This window comes from Oryctolagus cuniculus, chromosome 13 (genome assembly GCF_051225735.1).
Source record: "Oryctolagus cuniculus isolate XC-2025 breed Fujian yellow rabbit chromosome 13, ASM5122573v1, whole genome shotgun sequence".
Lineage (NCBI taxonomy): Eukaryota > Metazoa > Chordata > Mammalia > Lagomorpha > Leporidae > Oryctolagus > Oryctolagus cuniculus.
The window spans coordinates 26,347,778-26,368,268 of NC_142879.1; the positions used below are offsets into that span (position 1 = coordinate 26,347,778).

The 20,491-nt window shown below is 42.7% G+C and overlaps 1 protein-coding gene and 1 non-coding gene across 7 annotated transcripts in view; both read right to left on the minus strand.

Moving 5' to 3' along the window:
* The window catches only part of LPGAT1 (lysophosphatidylglycerol acyltransferase 1), a 92,976-nt gene that overhangs the window by 51,841 nt on the left and 20,644 nt on the right, over positions 1-20,491 (minus strand). For all 6 annotated transcript variants that reach the window (XM_070055253.2, XM_051820552.3, XM_051820547.3 and 3 more), the window contains one exon: positions 1,742-1,860. In XM_070055253.2, the coding sequence (XP_069911354.2) occupies positions 1,742-1,860 (119 nt within the window). The remainder of the gene's footprint in view (positions 1-1,741; positions 1,861-20,491) is intronic.
* LOC127483618 (U6 spliceosomal RNA) lies at positions 633-734 on the minus strand. The gene has a single exon (XR_007910057.3). It is a non-coding gene; the product is annotated as a U6 spliceosomal RNA (small nuclear RNA).

Below are 20,491 nucleotides of genomic sequence, written 5' to 3' on the forward strand. Positions count from 1 at the left end.
GATTCTGCAATAACCAAAACATACTTTCCTTTAATCTCACCTCACTTTCTGACCCTACCCTGACCTGGTGATCAAAATCTGTAGGAGCTAATAAACACACCTGCCTTACTCTCAGCTCTTGTTTCTGCCAGGATGGTTTCACTAAGGCAGAAAGAAGGCCCTGCTCCAACACTCTACCCAACTAAATTCTACTTATCCTTCAAGGCCAAGTTTATGTCCTGTCCCCTACACAAAGCTTTCCACATCCATCAGGTACCTGGTGATCACCCCCCACTAGAGACCTCTCCTGCAATTACTATGGCTGGTGATACCCTCTCCTCCGCCTCCTACGTGCACGTCTATACTTCTTTAAGTCACTCTTTTGGACTAATAAGCTCTGAATGAACATCAGCATTTGTTGATTTGTTCATTTACTATTAAGCCAAATATTAACTCCATTAATTTTATATACTATTTATCTAATTTTCTATGAACATAACTTCTTTAACTTCTAAGATGACAACTCTTTTTTTAAAACACTTTATGGAAATACAGTACACATACCAAGTAATGCACATAAATGTGCAAATAAATGATGTTATTTTTGCCATTTGATTACACTCATAAGCAACATTCAAATTAAAAACAACAAGAAAAATACAGAATGCTTTACAAATTTCTGTGTCACTCCTGCACAGGGCTGTGCTAGTCTTTACTGTTCCATTCTAATTTTAGTATATGTGCTACTAAAGCAAATATAAGGTGATAATTTTGAATGATAAAGACCAAATTTATTTTTTAATTTATTTTTAAATCTACCCAATTTGTTGATATATTTTATTATTTTTAAAACTGGTTTTTTTTTTAAATATTTATTTGAAAGGCAGAGTGTCAGAGAGAGAGGGAGAGACAGAGAAATATCTTCCATCCACTGGTTCACTCCCCAGATGGACACAATGGCCCAGTCCAGGCCAAGTGGAAGCCAGGAGCCAGGAATTCCATCTGGGTCACTCAGACGGATGACAGGGTCCCTAGCTTCCTTCCCAAGCACGTTAGCAGGGAGCTGGACTGTGAGCAGAGCTGGGACTCAAACCAGCACTCTGGGATGCCAGCATTACAAGAGGCAGCCAAACCCACTATACCAAAATGCCAATCCCTATTGATATATTCCAATACAAGAAATATATATATATATATATATACACACACCAATACAAGAAATGTAAAATCAACAGCCCAAATATAGCAAGACTGGATAAAGCAAGTCTAATATCTTTTCTTTCAATCTACTTTGTAAATAAAATTTAAAATAACACTGACCAAAAAAAAATAATAACACTTACCTTACTTCCTTCTGCTAGAGATCACCAAGATAACTAATTCACTAATTAATTCTACTCTTCCATCTTAAGCAATACCTCTTCTTGAGTTTCCGTTTCTGAAACTGACAACCTACTACTTCACCTCAATTTGAACTATATTAGCTTTTCATTCAACCAGTTGTTACTTTTTCAAAATAGTTTTGAGATGTATTACCCCAGGTATTATTTTTAAAGTCTCTAAATCCCCCTCCTAGAGTGACTTAGAATTAAATATATACTGATACAGCCATCTACCTATATCTACAACATTTTAAAAATATATAGGTAGATCTTTCTTTTTAGCATTTCCTAAGTTTTCAGGAAAGTGCACACGTTTCATCCACATGTGTGATTCCTCCGCAGCCTCCCCCGGAAGTCCCTCAGGCCCTCGGGTAGCTTACCAGCCCTTTGTCCTGGAGACACATCATCAGTGTGCACACGTCTCCTGTCGCCTGATGATTCACCAACATCATTGCTTCGTCTTTTGAAATTGCTTTAATATCTTCCCCCCATTCCATCACTGTAAGAATAAAAAGTTTTACAGCTGTCATTTTAAATATCTTTACATCATTAGAAACCTTCTATTAGAAAAATATTTCTGAAAGTTTAGAACAAAGTTGATTTCCTATAAAAACTTGAATGTTGATATAACATTTATAAAGCCTCTAAATATCCATTAAAATATAAATGTCATACCTTTGGTCTAGAAGTTCTAGTTCCTAACATTTATCTCACAGAAGAAACATTAGTCCAAACAGGCAAAGATATACAAGGGAGCTTCAAAAATTTCAAGGAGAATTAAATTTAAAAATCATGCAAATTCTCCATGAACTCTTTCAAGTCCCTTCTCATAAACATAAACACACACACGTATGTACATATATGTTATTTATTACAACTTAAATGTTTACAAACAGAGGAATAGATCAGAAAATTATAACAAAATGGATATATTACCAACTAAACACAGCAAATCACAAAATCTTACCCATAGCATGATTCTATCTTTTTAGAGAAGGAATACAACTTATGCTATATTAAGAGACTGGAAAAAGTCTGAGGGAATGGATTGCAAACTATCTATATGATCATCGCCAGAAGGTGGTTCTCAGATCTTCCAATTCTGTAGAAGAAAACACTCAAACACTACAAGTATATTTATGTATCTTCATTTTAAGGAAGCTAAACTTATTTAAAATATACAGATGAAAAGTCATTGCACCAAATCCTGTGTATACACTATTAGGAAAGGAATGCTCTCTATGTTATTATACTTCACTTTATTTAGTTAAATTGATTTATTTCACAGGAAAAAAACAGAGCAACATTTTCAAATACCAGGATTCTACAAAGAAGCTGCTAGAGTTCTAAATACCTGGCATGAACTATCTATCAGGCAGCATTCACTTTTACCCTACCCCTACCTTACTCCCTGCTATAAGGACAGAGTCATGCCTGCTGCATTTAACAGTTCTGGATCCAGCAGAGATGGGAGGCCTGGAGCCACCTGCTTCACCACCCCTCGCCTGCCTCTTTTCTCAGTCAGCCCTCACATCACCCCAAAATACTGAAGCTCCCTGTGATACAGTGCAGCTCTACAAAAGAGTTTGTTTCAAAGAAGGATTCTGTTTGTTTCTCTATTAAAACCCACTTGAGCAAGGCATCTATTCATTCACTGTTGTTTTTTTTTTTTTTTAAGATTTATTTATTTATTTGAAAGGTGGAGTGATAGAGGGGAAGAGATGGAGAGATCTTCCTTTTGTTGGTTCATTCTCCAAATGGCTGCAACAACCAAGACTGAACCAGGAACTCCATCCAGGTCTCCCTCAGGTAGCACAGGCCCAAGTACTTGAACCAGCATCCACTGGCTTCTCAGGCACATTAGCAGGAAGTTGGATTAGAACCAGAGCAGCACGACTCAAACCAGCACTGCAATATGGAAAGCTGGAATCCCAAGAGACAGCTTAATCTGCTGTGCCCCAATGCTGACCTCTATTCATTTATTTTAAAGATCTTAAAATTTTATATGAAGGAAATTTGCAGTAGGGCTGAACATATAAGTTGTGGTACCTACTTGCAAATTGAGGTATTCTAATCATTCTACCAGATGTTATTACTAATGCTCAAATAGCTTACAATGTTGATGAAAAAGATTTTTCTTTAGAAAGATTTAACAAACCAGGGATGGTGCCAAATGCTTGCTAAGGAACAGAGGTAGAACCCTGGGGAGAGCAAACTGTAGTGGCACCGGCTTTTCTCAGAACGGCCTGTCTTCCCCAAGCTTCCGGTTCAGTTCAGCTGACAAGCTAACTTTCCCAAAATATTCAAACAGCTTTGACTTTGCTGGTGAAGTATAAATTGGTACAATCTTTTTGGAAATCAGTTTGTATTAAATGTCAAAATTATGAGGCTGGCGCCAAGGCTCAATAGGCTAATCCTCTGCCTGCGGCGCAGGCACACTGCGTTCTAGTCCTGGTCGGGGCACTGGATCCTGTCCTGGTTGCCCCTCTTCCAGGCCAGCTCTGTGCTGTGGCCCGGGAGTGCAGTGGAGGATGGCCCAAGTCCTTGGGCCCTGCACCCCATGGGAGACCAGGGGAGGCACCTGGCTACTGGCTTCGGATCAGCGTGGTGTGCCGGCCGCAGCACGCCGGCCTCAGCAGCCATTGAGGGGTGAACCAACGGCAAAGGAAGACCTTTATCTCTGTCTCTCTCTCTCTCACTGTCCACTCTGCATGTCAAAAAATAAAAAATAAAAAAATAAATGTCAAAATTAAGAAATGCACAAACCTTTTCCCCAGCAATCCCATTTCTAGGAATTCATTCTACAGACATACTTGTGTACAAAGTGACACATATGTAAGGAGATTTACTGTGGCTTTGTTTGCAAGAGCAAAGATGAAAACACCTAAAGCGGGGGATCAGCTCCAATCCACAGAAACGGGAAGCAGAGTGGCTGGTGGCAGCAGGTGGGAAGGGGGAATTCATTGTTTAATGAGTGCAGCTGTCCCTCCGTGTCCCTCAATATCAAAATCCAGGGATGCTCAGTCCCCTAGATAAAATGGTACAGCATTTGCATATGCTGTATATGCACAACTTCCCGTATACTTCAAATCATCTTCAGATTACTTATGATATTGAGTACAATATAAGTGCTATGTGAATAGTTTTTCTGTATTGCTAGGGAAATGACAAAAAAAAATCTGTACATGTTCAGACAAATGTAACTGTTTCTGAATATTTATGCTGGTTGACTGTTTCACTGGTTGAGTCCACGGATACTGAACCCACAGTTATGGAGGACCAACTGTACAGAGTTTAATTTTCGCAAGATGAAAAGTTCTGGAGATTTGTTGCACAGTAATGTGAGGTGCTTAATACTAATGTGTATATTTAAAATGGTTAAGAGGGTAAATTTTATGCTGCATGTATATTACAAATAAAAAATTGGAAAAGAGAGATGAGCTAAATAAATGATTTACCAATGGTATATCATGCAATCACAAATTTATATATTACTATGGAATGATCTACTGTAAGCAATAAAACTGTAGAATAGTGTGAAGATGCCATTGGTTACATTTTTAAAAATAGAATATATTTACTGAACGAAAACTCTTTATATCATAGTTCTGCTAATAACCCTTCACACACACACACACACACACATTCATTAATTCAGGCACTGTTAGGTATTGTTGATATACAACAAATAACAACATTTCAAGTACTATTCTAAAGTGAATAAAAGTGAAAACACTCAAGAAAATTCTAGCTTGGTTCTGTAAATGTCAGCTAAGAGTAACATGAAAAGTTTGCTGGCTCCACAACTGTACAAATAAGATGTTTCATAACCAGTGATTCCTTTAGTGGAATCTCTGCTAGATACCTTAAGCTCCTGCAGGAAAGCATATATGTGAATATAACTGCAAAAAGGGGGGTGGTTAAAGATGTATTTATTTATTTGAAAGACACAGGTAGAGAGAGAAGGAGGGTAAGAGAGAGCCAGAGTCAGAGCCAGAGCGAGAGCAAGAGAGAGAGATCTGCCGGTTCACTCTCCAAATGGCTGCAATAGCCAGGGCTGGGCCAGGCCAAAATCAGGAGCCTGGAACTCCATCTGAGTCTTCCACATGGGTGTAGGAGCCAAGGACTTGCATTATTTATTCTCCACTGCTTTCTCAGGCACATTAGCAGGGCACTGGATTGGAAGTGGAGCAGTCAGGAATCAAACCTGTGCCCACATGAGATGCCTGTGTTACAGGCAGTGGCTTAACCCACTATGCCACAACGCCAGCCCCCAGGGTAAATTTTTTATAGATTTATTTACTTGAAAGGCAGAATTAGAGATGGAGAAAGATCTTACATCTGCTGGTTCACCCTCCAAATGGCTGCAACTGCAGGGGCTGGATGAGGCTAAAGCCAGGAGCCAGGAGCTTCATCCAGGTCTCCCACATTGCGTACAGAAGCCCAAGGACTTGGGCCATCTTTTGCTGCTTTCCCAGGCACATTAGCAGGAGGCTGTATTGGAAGTGGAGCAGCTGGAACTCAAACAGGTACTCATATGGAATGTGGGCATTGCAGGTGGTGGCTTAACCTGCTTTGCCACAATGCCGATTCACCAAAATAAATATTTTAACATAAAATGCAACTTATTTGTTTGCTTTATATAAACTATATTAAATACAATTTAAATATAAAAATGTAAATTGAATTTGGATCCCTCTATGTTGAATTGTGTGACCCTAACATTCGCATCCACCTAGAAGCTGTAAACCAAGTTAAGATAAAGTCACACTGGATTACTTGCTCTCTCGTTTCTCACTCTTGCCTCCTCTTGTCCTTCTGCCTTTTAGCAATAGGATGATGCAGCATGAAGGCTAAACCTAGTATGACTGCAGTCCTTAAAGAAAGGGAGAATTTGGACACAGGAGCACAGAGAGAGCCAGGTGATTATGCAGGCAGAGTTGGAGTGACATCTACAAGCCAAGGGACCTACAGCCTTCACAAAGAGCGCAGCCCTCTAACACCTTGATTTCCAATTTCTAACCTCTGGAACTGTTGAAGAACAGATTTCTGTTGTTGTAAGCCACCCAGCTTGTGGAACTAAGAAATTAATATTACTACCCTTAGCTTTTTTTTTTTTAAAGATTTATTTTATTTGGCCAGTGCCGCGGCTCACTAGGCTAATCCTCCGCCTGCAGCGCCGGCACACCAGGTTCTAGTTCCGGTCGGGGCGCCGGATTCTGTCCCGGTTGCTCCTCTTCTAGTCCAGCTCTCTGCTGTGGCTCGGGAGGGCAGTGGAGGATGGCTGAAGTGCTTGGGCCCTGCACCTGCATGGGAGACCAGGAGAAGCACCTGGCTCCTGGCTTTGGATCAGCGCGGTGCGCCGGCTGCAGCGGCTATTGGGGGGTGAACCAACAGAAAAGGAAGACCTTTCTGTCTCCCTCTCTCACTGTCCACTCTGCCTGTCAAAAAAAAAAAAAAAGATTTATTTTATTTACTTGAAAGATAGAGTTATAGAGAGAGGTAGAGACAGAGACAGAGACAGAGAGAGAGAGAGAGAGAGAGAGGTCTTCTCACTCCCCATATGGTCGCAACGGCTGGAGCTGTGCCGATCCAAAGCCAGGAACCAAGAGCTTCTTACGGGTCTCCTACATGGGTGCAAGGACCCAAGAACTTGGGCCATCTTCCACTGCTTTCCCAGGCCACAGAGGAAGAGCTGGATTGGAAGAGGAGCAGCCAGGATTAGAACTGGCACCCATATGAGATGCCGGCGCTTCAGGCCAGGGCTTTAACCAGCTGCGCCACAGCGTCGGCCCCTACCCTTAGCTTTCTCTATACTCTCTCCTCTTTTCATTCCATTTCTCCCAAAGTTATAATCTTTTATTCTTATCAAATATAGGAAAAGAACTGCATTTTGCTTTTTAATATGTAGAACACTTTAATAGACATCTAACATGTATTATAAGTGGTTCAGTGTTCATTTCTAAATACTTTCAAAGTATAATCATCTTTAAGAGTTGCTACACGGGCAGGCTAAAGCCTCAGCCTGCAGCACTGGCATTCCATATGGACACAGGTTCAAGTCCTGGCTGCTCCACTTCCGGTGCAGCTCCCTGCTAATGTGCCTGGGAAGCAGCAGAAGACCTCTCTCTTTCTCTCTTTCTCCTCTCTCTCTCTCTCTCTCTCTTTCATTGTCTCTGCATCTCTCTGTAATTCTTTCAAATAAATAAAATACATCTTTTAAGAAAAAGAGTTGATACAACATATGTTTTGTGTCTCCACCAGAACTTAATCAACTTATTTTCAAAATAAATATCCATTTACCAAGGCTCAGATGCATACTATACAGAGAAGTGAAGTTAAATGGATGAACTTTGTTGAATTTTGTAACAGTCCAAATTTCATTTAACAACAAATTTAATTTCCTATATATGGTATTCTTCTTTTAGAATACACATTGGGGCTGGCACTATGACCTAGTGGGTTAAACCACCACCTGCAACAGCAACATCCCATGTGGGTGCTGGTTCGAGTTCTGGCTTCCAAACCAGCTCTGTACTAATGCACCTGGGAAAGCAGCAGAAGATGGCCCAAATCCTTGGGCCCCTGAACCCATGTGGGAGACCCGGATGAAGCTCCTGGCTCCTGGCTCTTGGCTTCAGTTCAGCCCAGCCTCGCTGTTGTGGCCATCTGGAGAGTGAACCAGCAGATGGAAGACTTCTCTCTTTCTCTCTCTCTATCTCCTTCTCTCTTTCTGTATATCCCTCTCTTTCTGTAACTGCCTTTCAAATAAATAAAAATAAATCTTTAAAAGAAGAACATAGGAACAAGGATCCCTGTTGGAAAATTAAATGACAAAATCAAGATAAAAATGTAGGGAAAGGACAATTTATTTTGTGTATGAAATAGCTCTGCTCCTCAGACCACACCCTGCTATCCCAGGACTAGTAATACAATAATAATAAAACTAATATTGGTGGCAAGTGTCTGGCCTAGCGGTGGGGAAGCTGTTTACGATGCCCACAACCCATACTGTAGCACCTGGGTTCATTACTCCCCTCTGGCTGCTGACTCCCGCTTGCTGCTAATGCAGAACCTGGCAGGCAGCGGTGATGGCTCAAGTGACTGGGCTTCTGCCACCTACTTGGGAGACATGGATTGAGTTCCTGGCTCCTGGCTTTGGCTTTAGTGTCATGGGCATTTGGGGAAATGAACCAACAGATGGGAGTGCTCTTTGTCTCCATTTCTCTGCCTCTTAAAATTTAATATCTTAACCAAGGGATAGGATTATTCACATATTAAAAAACAGAAGCTGTGGATGCCTGCCAGTTCTTACATTGCACTTGATTAGAAGAACAAAAATATTCTAACACTCTGTTCTGTAAAATGAATTCTCAAAAAAAGAACTGGGTCAGGCCCACTATTTCAAAGGGAACGAAGGGCAACTGAATAAAAACTGGAAGAAAAGTTCTCCAGGGTCAATGACTTTAAAATTCTTGTTAAAAGCAAAAGCTAAGGATGATCACCTACTAAACTTTCTCTACGTATCAATACACTGCTCCCAAAAGTTATAGGTAAGAAAGAATCAGGACAGTTCATATTTCAAAATGAAAATAAACAACCCATCAAAAACTCCTAAAAACCCGTGGCACGAAAGACACTCTACCAACCCACAACACAGAATTGATGTGGAGAAGAATGGTTGTCTAATATATAATCCTAATAACCTGCCTTTCCAAGTTCAAAAAGCATTATGCAGGCTGGCGCCGCGGCTCAGTAGGCTAATCCTCCGCCTTGCGGCGCCAGCACACCGGGTTCTTAGTCCCGGTCGGGGCACCGGATTCTGTCCCAGTTGCCCCTCTTCCAGGCCAGCTCTCTGCTGTGGCCCAGGAGTGCAGTGGAGGATGGCGAAAGTACTTGGGCCCTGCACCCCATGGGAGACCAGGATAAGTACCTGGCTCCTGGCTTCGGATCAGCACGGTGTGCAGGCCGCAGCGTGCCGGCCGCGACGGCCATTGGAGGGTGAACCAACAGCAAAGGAAGACCTTTCTCTCTGTCTCTCTCTCTCACTGTCCACTCTGCCTGTCAAAAAAAAAAAAAAAAAAAAAAAAGGCATTATGCCTGCTAGCTGATGCCACAAACTACTTTATCTTTATGCTAGTTTTCTCATTTATGAAATATTAATACTATCATCAATACTACTCAAACATGTTGTGAAATGAATGGGATACAACTGATACTGCCACAGAGACCTTAGGTAACTGAAGTCAGTTTTGGAACCACTATTAAATAAAAGGGCCATATACCTAATGCGTCTCATATGGTCAGACATTCCAATATGAATAGTAAAGATTAAAGAGCCAAATAGCTCATGGATGAATCTCACACAGCTCGAAAACTGTGGCTTCCAGAAGCCCATGTTAGAGGCAGATTACATTGGACTGACCCATGGTTAGAGGTTACCAAAGCAAACGGGACAAGGAAGAGAGAATGAGGACAGTACTCAGAGGTGGCTGTGAGAAAGTGGCTTTAGGTACTGATTAATGGATGGGAGACTGGTGAGGCCTAGAAGCCAGATAAGAAGATGATTAATGAGAAGAAATGAGAGGAGTGAGGGCCATAATGACAGAGATACCTCATGCCACCCTGATCTCCACAACATTCTATTTGAACTAATCAAAGAGAGGCCCAGACATTTTCAAAAGCCCCCAAGGTGAATTTGATGTACACTTTCCACCCACTTTGCTCAAGAGGCAGAAGAACACACGAAGAAGGGGAGAGACAGGCAAACAGCTTCTACCCACAGGCTCACTCTCCAAATGCCAGCCACTGGGACTGGGCCAGTGTAAAGCCAAGAGCAGGGAGCTCAGTCCAGGTCACCTTATGGGCGGCAGGGGCACAGGTACTTGAACCATCACCTGCTGCCTCCCAAGGGCTGCACTGGCAGGAAGCTGGAATGGGGATCCAGAGCCAAGAATCAAACCCAGGTTACTCCAAGACCACCTTTGATTCCCCCTTTCCTTTATCTTTCACATTCAATCTATCTCTGTGCACTGTGGACCCTACCCCAAAAGCACATCCTGCATCCTCGGTGTCTCTCCTTCTACCATTCTAGTTTGAACCACCATTATATACCTCATGTCTAACTTCCACAGTGACCTTCTAACTGGCCTTCATGCTTCTACCCTGGCCACCTACTTCAAAGAAATCTTCCAAATTCCAATTCCAATTATAATTAAAATCAGAATCATCACTGGTAAGCATAACTTAAGGAAGAGCAAGAGAGTCAAAGATAATAACTGGTAATTAACTTTAACCAGTACTAAGATTTGCTCTAATGTAGACTTGCCCTGCTCTCAAAAGGGCAGCTATTTGGCATTACGGGTGATGCGACTGTTCATCCTACAACCATTAGCACTGCAGAACTTTTAGCATCCCTGGCCAAGGGTCTCTATTCCAATCAAAAGGCAATTCCAAACATCTGCTTCCATGTCATCCTATCTGAGAACCATTAAGTTAAAGGGTTCAAAATCAATTAGGTCAATATAAGCCTGTGGTAACTTAGGGTCAGGTTAAAGAACAAACAAGAATCATCCTAACAACCCAAGGGCTAAGTAAACAGCTCTCTGATCCCCTCCCTGCACCCACTCAGTCCCAGGCCATGGCAGCCAGGAGTTGGGAGGAGTGTTCTCTAGGAATCCTGACCAGCCCACGAGGAAAGACTAGGAACACTGACACCTGGAGTTCCCTGTCAACGTGTTCCAACCACATCGCCCTGCAATGAGGCTCACTGCTGACACTCCTCAGCCACTTGCACGGCTAGAAGCAACTTTTCAGTCCCTTACTTTTTTTTTTTTTTTTTTTTTTGTGACAGGCAGAGTGGACAGTGAGAGAGAGAGACAGAGAGAAAGGTCTTCCTTTGCCGTTGGTTCACCCTCCAATGGCTGCCGCGGAGGCGCGCTGCGGCCGGCGCACCGCGCTGATCTGGTGGCAGGAGCCAGGAGCCAGGTGCTTTTCCTGGTCTCCCATGGGGTGCAGGGCCCAAGCACTTGGGCCATCCTCCACTGCACTCCCTGGCCACAGCAGAGAGCTGGCCTGGAAGAGGGGCAACCGGGACAGAATCCGGCGCCCCAACCGGGACTAGAACCCGGTGTGCCGGCGCCGCTAGGCGGAGGATTAGCCTAGTGAGCCGCGGCGCCGGCACAAGTCCCTTACTCTTAAAACAACATCAGATAGCTGAAAAGATCATATTATGTCATCCCAAAATATGTCACTTTGGCCTACCAATTCTTTTGAGCTGAAGCCAACAGATGGGGCAAAGCCTCTCTGGAGTTCCTGTTTCTGCCAGAAGCATGGCACAGACTCCCTGTGAGAAAGGTGCCCTCCCACTGCCAAGAAGAAAACACTTTTATCACAGGATAAAATGAAGGCGGAATCGACGGGAAGATGTGTGTGCACAAACTTTACTAAAGTAACCCTTGGTCCCCCCACACATTTGCTACTCACTGTCCCACAATTTATCACCCCTGGAAGCCCAGGCCCCTTTTCCTGGTCTAATCCCTTCCCCACCATGCCCTAACCTTTGTTAAATGGCACACAAGCTTCGGAGTCTAACTGCTTCCTTGGAATTCTCACTTCTTTTCTAGGAAGCACCTCCTAATCTCACATAAAATACAAATATCAAACAAAATTTGTATGCTTTTCTCTGGCCAATCTTTTGTTGGCCCCAACCATAAAACCCAAGATGAGGAAGGAAAATTTGTTCCTCCCTTAAATAATCATATATTACTAGATACCTGAAAAAAAAAAAAAAGTAGAAAAGAGAAACTGAGCAAAGCAAAAAGAGAAATAAAGAATCTGAGGGAAACAGAAAACAAATGAAATAGAGATTAATGGTATGTTAAGGTAAGAAATGAAAATAGTGGCCAACCATGAGACATGAACAACGTGGTATATTTTTTAAAGGGCACATCATATAAAAAATAAAGTCTCTATAGAAGGACTGAAAAAAAAGTTGGGAAAATTTCCCAAACAGTAGATAGGTCAATAGCAAACAGAAGAAAAAAGATTTGAATCACAGGGGACTAAAACACAAAATCCAACATTCAAATAACAGGAATTTACAGAAAAAAGAAATAATTAAATATCTGCTACTGTTTGAATGTGTCCTCCAAAGCTCATGTGTTGAAAATTTCATCCTCGGGACAGTGAAGTGGTACAGTGGGTTAAGCTGCCATGTGCAGTGCTGGCATCCCATATGGGGGCCAGTTTGAGTCCTGGCTGCTCCACTTCAGATCCAGCTCCTTGCTAATGCACCTGAGAAAGCAGTAGAAGATGGCCCTAGGCCGGCACCATGGCTCAATAGGCTAATCCTCTGCCTGCGGCGCTGGCACACCAGGTTCTAGTCCCAGTCGGGGCGCCGGATTCTGTCCCGGTTACCCCTCTTCCAGGCCAGCTCTTTGCTATGGCCCGGGAGTGCAGTGGAGGATGGTCCAGGTCCTTGGGCCCTGCACCCACATGGGAGACCAGGAGGAAGCACTTGGCTCCTGGCTTTGGATCAGCGCGATGCGCCAGCAGCACACCGGCTGCGGTGGCCATTGGAGGATGAACCAACGGCAAAAGGAAGACCTTTCTCTCTGTCTCTCTCTCACTGTCAAAAAAAAAAAAAAAATGATGGCCCTAGTCCTTGGGCCCCTGCAGTTACATGGGAGACTGGGAAGAAGCTCCCAGCTCCCGGCTTCACCTAGTCCAGTCCTCCCGTTGCCGTCATTTGGGGAGTGAACCAGTGGATGGAAGATCTCTCTCTCTCTCTCTCTAATGCTGATTTTCAAAAAAATAAACAAATAAATATCTAATGCTGATTTTCAAAAAAATAAACAAATAAATATCTAAGGAAAAAAATTCATCCTCAGTGCGATGTTGGGAGGTGAGGCCCGATAAGAAGTGATTAGGTCACGAGGGCTCTGCCCTCAGAAATGGATTAATGTCATTACTTTGCAAGTGGGTTAGTTGTCATAAAAATTAATTTAGCCCTCTCTTGTTGACTCACTCTTGCCTTCTTATCCTTCTGCCTTTTGCCACGGTTCTTCATGAACTGTAGAAAGTTCACAAGCATGAAAGTCCTTGCCAAATGTCAGAATCATGCTCTTGAACTTCCTTTCTTCTATAAATGTGAGCCAAATGAGCTTCTATTGTTTATAAATCACTCAGTCTAGGCCGGTGCTGCGGCTCACTAGGCTAATCCTCCGCCTTGCGGTGCCGGCACACCGGGTTCTAGTCCCAGTCGGGGCGCCGGATTCTGTCCCGGTTGCCCCTCTTCCAGGCCAGCTCTCTGCTGTGGCCCGGGAGTGCAGTGAAGGATGGCCCAAGTGCTTGGGCCCTGCACCCCATGGGAGACCAGGAGAAGTACCTGGCTCCTGGCTTCGGATCAGCGCGATGCGCTGGCCGCAGCTCGCCGACTACGGCGGCCATTGGAGGGTGAACCAACGGCAAAAGGAAGACCTTTCTCTCTGTCTCTCTCTCTCTCTCACTGTCCACTCTGCCTGTCAAAATCAATCAATCAATCAATCAATCAATCACTCAGTCTATGAAACTGGTATAGCAGCAGTAAAAAATGGACTAAGACAGTATCTGAGGATGTAGACTCCCAGAATGATACGAGATGCCCAGTAATTAATACAGTGGCTAAAAGTAGACCCACACCAAGCCATACATCCTCATGAAACTTCAGGGCAACCAATCAGAAGATCCTACAAACTCTTTAGGAAAAAGAGGCCATATACAAAGATTAAGGAATCCAACTACTTTGAACTTCCCAATAACTCTAGAAGGCTGAAAGATCATAGTTTTACCTTTAAAATCCTGAAGAAAAATGACTTACTACCTAGAATTTTCACCCAGCCAAACCATCAATTAGTGTGACAACAGAAAACATTTTCAAGCATGCAAAATTTGATAAAACTACTCTCTTGCTTTCAGGATGGTATTGGATGATTTTCTTCAGTAAAATGATGGAATAAACTAAGAAAAAGAAAGATGTGTGACATAACAAATTAAGAATGCAGCCTAGGAGAGAAGCAGAAAGAATTCCCAGCATGATATAGATGGCAGATAATCAGGGTCCTGGTTATACAACAGGCTCAGTGATTGGAACAACTTTGAAGTTTCCCAGAAAGATTTTCTAAAAAAAGAGAAATAGCATTTGAACAAGCTGAGGGGGAGATCTAAAATTGATAAGAAGCTTGGGGATAAGTTAATGATCACTTCATAGAAAAGCAAAGGAAAAAATAAAAATTAATCTAGGTAAAACTGTGCAGGAAAGTAAAAGTAAAAACAGTTTCACACAAGGCTCAGCTGAGAAAAAAATTTGTATGTTCTTAATAAAGAAAAGAAATGAATATTTATATAACCAAAAGTGTAACAAAATTCATATCCAAATTTAAAATATACTTTTAAAATTATTTTATGATTTTAAAATGAAAGTTGATCTTTCCAAAAGGAATGGCTTTCTGTATATTAAAATAATGTATGTTCATTTGTAATACCAAAAAAGACAAAGAAAATCACCCAAATCCTACCATTCAGGGATAAGAAAACACCATTAAAATTCTGTAGTACATCTTCCAATGTTTCTATGTGTGCAAAGATAATTTTTAAAATTATTTATTTGAAAAAGAGAGAGAGAGAGAGAGAGAGAGAGAGAGAGAGAACTCTTCCATCCAATGGATCAATGGCCATAACAGCCAAAGCTGTGTCAGGCCAAAGCCAGGTGCCATGAACTGCATCGACATCTCCATTGGGAGTTGCAGGAACCCAAGTACTTGGGCCATCATCTGCTGCCTCCCAGGTGTATTAGCAGGAAGCTGGATAGGAAGAAGAGGTGGGACTGGATTCCGGGCACTCTGAAATCCCATACGGGATGTAGGCATCTCAAGTAGCATCATGACATGCTGTGCCACAACAATCACCCCCAAGGATAACTTGTTAAACCAAAAAGGAATGATGCTTATCATACCATTTTTATAATGTTTGAAATTTAATATATCATGTACAATTGGCTGTCATTAAGTAATTTCCCCAACATGTTTTTTAATAGCTATATAATAACTCATTATATTTATGTCCTATAGATTGGTTAATTCTCTAATGATGGGTACTGGGTACAGGAAAGTGGTAGACAAATAAGTTTATAAAGCAAAGAATTACAGAGTTTCTGCTCTAAAAAGTACGGTGTCTTTCTTAAAGAGTAAAAAGGTTTCTTCCTACACATGTGAGTCACCAAAAGAAATAAATTTAGAACACAAAAGTTTTTTGGGGGCAGTATGGACTATTCTATATCTTGATGGAGGCTTTAATAGACCTGCAGAGGTCTGTCAAAATTCATAGACTATACACTAAAAAGAATGAATTACACTATTTTAAATTATACTGGTATAAACTTGACTAAACACACACAATGCTTTAGAAGACACAAAGACATTTTAACATTTTTTGAGCCAATGAATAAATTCAAAGAGAAATTTAAAACTTTGGGTATATTAATAAATTCTAGATTGAGAGAATACCAAAGAGTCAAAAGCAACAACAGAAAAAGAAAATTAATGAAATTAAAAGTGACTCTTTGAAAATGTTAAATATTTATAAAGTTGGCCAGCGCCGTGGCTCAATAGGCTAATCCTCTGCCTTGTGGCGCCGGCACACCGGGTTCTAGTCCCGGTCGGGGTGCCGGATTCTGTCCCAGTTGCCCCTCTTCCAGGCCAGCTCTCTGCTGTGGCCCGGGAGTGCAGTGAAAGATGGCCCAAGTGCTTGGTCCCTGCACCCCATGGGAGACCAGGAGAAGCACCTGGCTCCTGCCATCGGATCAGCGCAATGCGCCAGCTGCGGCGGCCATTGGGGGGTGAACCAATGGCAAAAGGAAGACCTTTCTCTCTGTCTCTCTCTCTCACTGTCCACTCTCCCTGTCAAAAAAAAAAAAAAAAAATTATAAAGTTAATATCCAGGGCAGATATTGTGTTAAGCCACCACTTGGAACACCTGCATATCACATCAGAGTGTCTGGAATGGAATCCTGCCTACACTTCTGACCTAGCTCCCTGCTAATGCACCTGGGAAGCAATGAACAATGGTCTAAGTACTTGGGTCCCAGCCACCCATATCAGAGTCTCAGATAGAGCTTCTGTGTACTTTGGCCTGACCCAGCCCTGGGTGTTGCAGGCATTTGGGGGGTAAACCAGTGGCCAGAAGATCTTTCTCTGTTCTCTTTCTGACTTTCAAATAACTAACTAAATAAGTAAGCTTAAATATTAAAAAATGAATTTAGAGATATTTTGATCCAAACTCTTCCTTCACAGGTATTTAAAATCAAACACAAGCACTGAACGTTAAGGTTGCTCTTTGCCTGACTGAATAGTTGCAAAGAAAAACACACAGATGGTAAGTATGATTAATTCACATCACCCCCTGTGCTCACCATCCCCACAGCACTTACTGATGTGTTCATTCAACTTGTTTGACTCTCTTTATACAGACACAGGACACAGAGTTCTACCACTATGGGTATACAAAAATATACCTGAGTTCTATAATGAAGTGATTACTTACGAAATTCAACTACATGAGCTTAGCAAAAAGAAAAAAGAGAAAAGGGAGAAGGGAGAAGGAGTGTAGAAGGAAAGAGAAAGAGGCAAGCATTTTCAGTAGTCCATGCCACTGTGCCAGTCTTTGCAGGCAACAGATGCACGCCCTGGTGCAAGCACGAGACTGGAACTGCCAGTCTGCTCTTCCCTGGCATGTGCAGCTCAGGTGCCTGTCCTCATACCAGCAGCTCACGGAGCTGTAGAACTGTAGGTTTTTCAAGATACATTTTCTTCTATATGAAATTTAAGCCCATTTTTAAATTGAGGTAGTACGATCCCTGCACTCAAGAAGTTTGCACAATTCTTGGGAATAAAAGACAAACTAGGGCTCATGAAAATAGGTACCACATGAACTAGCAAAGGAGGAAATCACTGTGAGTTGAGACATACAGGGAAGATACAAAGACAAGGGAGTATACGTCTGAGTAGAGACCTTAAGGAAGACAAGGCTGGTGCTGGGCTGAAGAGGAAATAATGTTACACCTGCACACACACCAGTTCCAATTATATAATTGTTCTTAAAAGTCAGGAAACAAAATATTTTTATGTCACCAAGTAGGTGACAACTAAGGACAGCAGGCTTCCTGCATGACAGGCAGAAGCAATGGACTTTATTTATTTTCATTTTATTGGAAAGGCAGAGAGAGAAAAACATAGAGATCTTCCACATGGTGGTTCCTCCCCAAATGCCCACAGCTATCTAGGGGTAGGCCAGGCTGAAGCTAGGAGCCAGAAACTCTATCTTGGCCTCCCATGTGTGTGCCTCCCAGGGTATGCATTTGCAGGAAGCTGGCTCAGAAGTGGAGAGTAGTCAGGACTCAAGCTAGGCACTCCAATACGGGATGTGGGTGCCAAGCCACAGCTTAACCATTGTACCAAATGCCAGCTCTTGGGATGTGGGTGTCCCAAAGCCATAGCTTAACCATTGTACCAAACGCCCGCTCTTGCATATAGGTTTATGTAAGTACACTCTCTGATGCTTGCGCATGGATGAAACTAGCTGCTCAGAATCCCCGTTAAGCAACACATGACTGTAATTGGAAATTCCAGAATTTTTATGGAAATTAAAGAAAGAGAGAATAAAGAAGATAAAAATGGAAGAAGGTCCCTGGGCAGGCAGGAAAGGAAGGAATCTAAACAAGGGGACAGGCTCTTGATAAGAGGAAAACTCCATCTTGCAGCTGGAAGAATAAAGAGAAAGAGCAGCAAAGACACGGGCTGAAGAGGGAGGCTTGGGCAAGGCCAGGAGAGCACAAGAATTCTGACATCACAAACAACAAAGGGCCAGCAGATGAAAGGGACCGACAAGACAATTAACACAAATGATAGCTTTAGGGAGGAGGCAGAGTAGCTGTTTGTAATGGGGGGAGGGGGGAAGGTATTTTTCTAAAGATAAGAATGCATTTAGTATCCTCATATTCTAGAAAATAAGAGAAGATAGTATTATCAAGGTGAAGTAAGAAAAATGGGATACTTACTAGCACTGGATAAGGGACAGCCTATAGATGACTGACAGTATGAATAAATTAGGGGAGGATGATCAGAGAAAAGAGGGAGAGATTCCAGAGTATACCCCCAAACCACCAACCAAAGCCACAGCAAAGCACGAATGAGAGCAGTTACAAACTGACCAAGGAAAGAGAACTGCTCAGAAAGTTAGCACAAGCATAGCTATCTTAAGTGGAGCTGAGCAAGACGAAGTTGGGGAAGTCCATTAACATTAAAGAGCACCAAGCGGAGTAGAAACGTTCACACCAGCCAAATGCCCGAGAGCAAAGAAATTCAGTCGGGGCTAATGGAGCCTTTGGTTTGAGGCTTGGCCATATTCCCAAATTTTGAAATCTAGGAAAGTAAAAGAAGAAAGCACTAAAAATATAATAAAATGAGAGACTAATTAATTGTACCACATATCAGTAATATTTTCCTATTTGGAAGGGCTTTCATTCATATTCTCTCTTTTTCTGTAACAGCCCCAAAAGACATACAAGTCAGGTATTAGTTGTACTTAAAGCTGAGGATCAGACAAGATACTCAGGCAAGGTAACACTTCAAGTAGGCACTGTCCATCTGATTGAAATCCAGGTCTGCTGACCTTGAACCCAAAGCACAGATGGCCTGGTCTAAGGAGATTACCAACCACTCAAAGTGAGCTGTGCCATTTCTCATGGTACAATGAACGGGCTTTGATGCAGAAGCCCTTCCTTCAAAAACCAGCTCTGCCCCTTGCTAGCTGCAGCATGCACACTGAGCAAGTCACTTAACGGCCCCCAGTCGTCATTTGCTCCATGTTGCCTCCCCTCAGGATTGTTCTCGGCATTAAAGAAGAAGCCACGCGCACGCACTTGCTGAAGAAGTGCTCAATTGAGCCAAGGTTCTTTGCTCACTGGAGGCGTTACAAGTTACAGTTGGCACCAGAGTTAGCCTCCCTACTGCAGAAAGATGTAAAAAGGCTTGGGAAAGACTTTTCTTTTATATTAAGTTTTATCAGAGAATGAATAGTCCCTAGAGGAATCAGAGAAATTAACTCAAAGAACAAATTACAAATTGAGGAACCTAAGATCACAAGAAAAGAAAACGTCATTTTAAGACTAGTATTAATAAAATAGTGAGTGTAAAAACATGACACAGAGAAAAGAGAAACTAAAGAGATTACATAGGGGCCAGCATTGTGGTGCAATGGGCTAAGCCCCCACTAGAAACACCAGCATCCCATGCTGGAGTGCTGGTTCAAGTCCTAACTGTTGTGCTTCTGCTCTAGCTACTGTTAACACATCTAGGAAAGCAGCAGAAGGTGGCCCAAGATCTCTCTCTCTTTCTCTCTCTCTGCTGCTCTGCCTTTCAAATAAATCTTAAAGGAAAAAAGATTTCAGGGGCCAGCACTGTGGGCTAATCCTCACCTGTGGCTTTGGCACCCAATGTAGGCACCAGGTTTTGTTTTGTTTTGTTTTGTTTTTACAGGCAGAGTTAGACAGTGAGAGAGAGACAGAGAGAAAGGTCTTCCTTCCATTGGTTCACCCCCTAGATGGCTGCTATGGCCGGCGCGCTGCGCTGATCTGAAGCCAGGAGCCAGGTGCTTCCTCCTGGTCTCCCATGGGGTGCAGGGGCCCAAACACTTGGGCCATCCTCCACTGCCTTCCTGGGCCACAGCAGAGAGCTGGACTGGAAGAGAAGCAACCGGGACTAGAACCTGGCGCCCATGTGGAATGCCGGCACCACAGGCAAAGGATTAACCAAGTGAGCCATGGCGCCAGCCCGTGGGCACCAGTTTATGTCCTCGCTGCTCCTCTTCTGATTCAGCTCTCTGCTATGGCCTGGGAAAGCAGTAGAAGATGGCCCAAGCACTCGGGCTCCTGCACCCAGGAGACCCAGAAGAAGCTCCTGGCTCCTGGCTTTGGATCAGTCCAGCTCTGGCCATTGTGGCCATTTGGGGAGTGAACCAGTGGATAGAAGACCTCTCTATGTTTCTCCTTCTCTCTGTCTGTAAATCTACCTTTCAAATAAATAAAAATCTTTAAA